Source organism: Erinaceus europaeus, chromosome 17 (assembly GCF_950295315.1).
Source record: "Erinaceus europaeus chromosome 17, mEriEur2.1, whole genome shotgun sequence".
Taxonomy (NCBI): domain Eukaryota; kingdom Metazoa; phylum Chordata; class Mammalia; order Eulipotyphla; family Erinaceidae; genus Erinaceus; species Erinaceus europaeus.
Window position 1 is genome coordinate 66,772,429 of NC_080178.1, and position 4,556 is coordinate 66,776,984.

The 4,556-nt window shown below is 40.6% G+C and overlaps 1 protein-coding gene across 1 annotated transcript; it reads left to right on the forward strand.

Moving 5' to 3' along the window:
- Positions 1–3,037: 3,037 nt before the first annotated feature.
- On the forward strand, positions 3,038–4,021 carry LOC103122891 (olfactory receptor 52H1-like). Its single transcript, XM_007533507.2, has one exon. The coding sequence runs from the start codon at positions 3,080–3,082 to the stop codon at positions 4,019–4,021; it is 942 nt and encodes a 313-aa protein (XP_007533569.1). The 5' UTR covers positions 3,038–3,079.
- Positions 4,022–4,556: the final 535 nt, after the last annotated feature.

The following is a 4,556-nucleotide window of genomic DNA, read 5'->3' on the forward strand; positions in this document are numbered from 1 at the left end:
GACCCCTGGGATAAGCCTGGTGGCCAACAAATAAATAAACACAGATACTTAGGACTGTCTCAGCCTACCTGCTTTTCATACAACCTAAAAGAATAATGTAATTACCCTTTTAGAGGACTTCAAGGACTTTTCCTGCATTTATTCTGATTTGTCTAGTGTTTTGTAAGTTTCATCTGCGTCAGACCTGGACTAGTAAATCAGCATATACATGATTTTACAAAATATTTATTTACCTACTTTTGTCATTGCTGGGGCTTCCCTACTCCAAGATTACTTTTTTGTTTTTTTTAGATAGAGAAAGACAGAGACAAACACATAATATGAAACACAAAGACCCATGCAAGAATCTGTGTTGGAGCCCTGCTTCCCACCTGCAAGGGGTCTGCTTGACAAGTGGTGAAGCAGGTCTGTAGATATCTAGCTTTCTCCTTCTCTATCTTTCCCTCTTCTTTCAGTTTATCTCTGTCCTAACCAATAAAATGGGGGAAAAAATGGCCACCAGTAGCAGTAGATCCCTAGTGCTGACACTGAGTCCTAGGAGACAAAAATAAATAAATAAATAAAATAAAGAGAGGGGACGATGACATAGCACTTCCTCCAGTACAGTGTGGGGTTAGACTCAAATCTGAGTTTACAGATGACAATGGAGGTGCACTGTCTAGGAGAGCTACCTTGCTGCCCTTATACTTTTTATTATTATTATTAATTTCTTTTAAAGAGACAGTAAGAAAGTGGGATGGGGAGCACTGATATGTCTTATCTGGTGCCATAATCAAACCCAAGGCACCAAGTGTTCAAGGTTCAAGAAGTATGCTCGCTAAGCTTCCTCCCTTATGGGTATAAGTATTCTTTAAAAAAATTTTTTTTTTTCTTTAAAAATTTTTTAAAGACTTATTTACTTCACCAAATAGAGAGTATGGGGGGATGGTGGTGGTGGTGGCAGGGCAGAAAAGTACTCTGGCATGTGTGGTGGAAGAGATTAAAGTTGGGACTTCAGATTGAGAATCTGAAGCTTTACCACTGCACAACTTCCTGGCTGTATTCATCACTATTGCTGCTGGCAAGGTGGGTGAGACTTCTACATTAAGACAGTAGGAACCAGTTACATTCCTACTAAGTGGATATTGTATTCAAGTTGGTAATCAAGGACTGTGGTATTGACAAAAGCATTTCAAGTAAGAGAAGCTCACTGAGTAAAACGTTGACTGATATTATGGTAAAGGATTCATAGAATCCCTCCACTTTTCCCTCCTTGTGCAGAAAGTGAAAGAGTCCTATCACACACAAGAATCTAGACCTGCTATGACTTGTCCACACAACCTACTCTTTATCATTAAAGCCTTCATGAGTGGCTTTGTAAATTTGTTGAAGAAAATAAGAATTTATCTCCCAAACTGGTCTCAGGTGGCTCAGGTTGGGCTGGACCTCCTCAGTCCATGCCCAACGGTACCTCCACTACCATTCCTTTCGAAAACGCTGTTCAAACAGGTTACATAACAATGAGAACTCAAAGGACATTTCGGATTCAAAAAGCCTCTCCAAACTCAGAAGCCATTTAGTGAAAAGTGGAGATTCCAAAGATGGTATCTAAGGGCTGACAGGTCAGAAATAAAATATATTTTTTATTATTCCTTACTTAATCTTTGGATGGTGAGAGAAAAATCCATCCTCCTCAGTGTTGTCTAGGTCGATGACTCTGACTGACAACTGTTATGGAAATACCACCAGATTTATTGATGGGTAGAACTGCCTTCGTTGCTACTGATAGGCCTCTGAATACTCCAAAGTTTAGGACATTGTCCAGAAGCCAGAAGTCATTCTGTGAATATAATGCTCTCTGCCTGAGTGGGAGGATCACTGCTCACATGTCTGTGTGAATTTTCTGAAAGATGTATACTCTTGCCTTTACATCCAAGCACGCGTCCTTATCTGAAATCTTTATTAATTCCCTAGCAACAAAAACTAAAACACAGCAGCTATCTGCCTTTTCTTAGTGTCCTCTTTACTTCATTTTTTGTTATTATATTGAAGTTATTCAATTAAAGTTTATTTTATCTAGTTCATTGTCTGAAACAAGTTTATAAAAATCTGTTCTCTTTCCTTACATGGTTTTACTCTCGCTCTCTCTGTCCCTCTCCTTAGCTCAATCTCTCCGACATAAACACACCTCTGCGTTCTCATATTTATTGTTTTTTTTTAAATATTTATTTATTTATTCCCTTTTGTTGCCCTTGTTGTTTTTTCTTTATTATTGTAGTTATTATTGTCGTTGTTGTTGGATAGGACAGAGAGAAATAGAAAGAGGAGGTGAAGACAGCTGGGGAGAGAAAGATAGACACCCGTAGACCTGTTTCACCACTTGTGAGGTGATTCCCCTGCAGGTGGGGAGCGGGGGCTTGAACCGGGGTCCTTACCCTGGTCTTTGCGCTTTGTACCACATGTGCTTAACCCGCTGTGTTACTGCCTGACTCCCATATTTATTGTTTTTATACCATTTAAAATTCCTTTATTTATCTATTACTGGACATAGAAATTGAGAGGACAGCGGGAGATAGAGAGGGAGAGAGACAGAGAGATACCCGCAGCCCTGCTTCACCACTCATGAAGCTTTCCCCCTGCAGGTGGGGACCAGGGGCTTGAACCTGAATCCCTGCACACTTAATGTGAGTACTTAACCATGTGCACCACCACCTGGCCCCTATTTATTATGTTTTTTTAAATTACTTAATATGAACCTAAATCCTTTTTAAACAATCAGTTTTGAAAAGGGAGCACAGCTATTTAGGTTTGATTATATAAGATCGCTAGACTGCAAATAACCATTCCATGTGACTTATTGATAAATGTATATTAAAAACCGAAGCAGAGAAAAATGACGGAGAAAAGGCCAACAAGTTAATATTCTAGAAGCCAGAAAGAACTTCGTGGGTACAGGAGATTCTTCTCACATAGGAGCCCCAAAGGTGACATTTTAAATTCCCAGTCATGTTCAACACCAGAGGAGAATTTTTACCTCTCATTTTAACAGTTAATTTGTCTTCAGGGCTCAAAAAAACAGTGGATCACAGACAGAAGAGACATGTATAACTTGAGTTGTTATAACCCGAGTTCTTTTACCCTTGTTGGAATACCTGGCCTGGAGAAGTTCCACATATGGATCGGGATTCCCTTCTGTGTCATCTATGTTGTTGCGATCGTGGGCAACTCCATCCTTCTCTACCTCATTGCAGTTGAGCGCAGCCTTCATGAGCCCATGTTTTATTTTCTCTCTATGTTGGCTAGCACAGACCTCATCTTATCCACGACTACAGTGCCCAAACTGCTCGCTAATCTCTGGTTTGGCTTCCAGGAAATAACCTTCTCTGGTTGTCTCACTCAGATGTTCTTTCTCCACTTCAGCTTCGTAGTTGACTCCGCCATCTTGCTGGCCATGGCATCTGACCGCTATGTAGCCATCTGCTTCCCCTTGCGTTACACCACCATCCTGACAACACAAGTGATCCTCAGGCTTGTGGTGTGTATCATTGTGAGAAGCTTCTCTGTCATCCTGCCAGATGTCTTTCTGCTGAAACGGTTACCCTTCTGTGGGACTCGCATCATCCCACACACCTACTGTGAGCATATAGGTGTGGCCCGGCTTTCCTCCGCTGACATCTCCATCAACATCTGGTATGGGTTTTCTGTGCCTCTTCTGACTGTGATCTCAGATGTCATCTTTATTGCTGTGTCCTACACCTTCATCCTCCGTGCTGTCTTTCAACTCTCATCCCAGGGTGCCCGCCAGAAGGCACTGAGCACTTGTGGCTCCCATGTCTGCGTCATCCTCATGTTTTATACTCCTGCCTTCTTTTCCATCCTGGCTCATCGTTTTGGGCACAGTGTCCCTCGAAATGTGCTCATCCTCTTTGCGAACCTCTATGTGGCCATTCCACCTGCTCTGAATCCTGTTGTGTATGGAGTCAAGACCAAGCAGATCCAGGACAAGTTTATTCTTCTCTTTACTTTGAAGAAGGCACAATGACTGGGAAGGGTTGCTGAAAGGGAAATTTGGATAAAATGGATCAGGTTAAATTTCATTTTACTATTGATAAATGTTATTGATAATGCTACTTATATATTTTGTTTATTTATCCAACTAACACTGCACTGTAGCATTATAGTTTCAGGCATAGACCATTGAGAATTAACATGTACACATATATAAATAAATATGTATATATAGTTCGCTTTGATTAGGTGAAGTTTTATTCACAGTTTCTTTTTGAAGAATGTATTTTATTTATTTATTTATTTATGAGAGAGATAGGAGGAGAGAAAGAACCAGATATCACTCTGGTACATGTGCTGCTGGGAATCAAACTCGGGACCTCATGGTTGAGAATCCAATGCTTTATCCACTGCACCACCTCCCGGACCACGATTAGGTGAAGTTCTATACAGCACAGAAAGAAATGAAAAGTATGTATCATTACTAGTAGCATGAAATTTTAGAGTCTAATCCACGTGCAAAATTTAGGTAGGAAGAAGGGAGAAAGAGATTCTTCTAATCTTCAAGG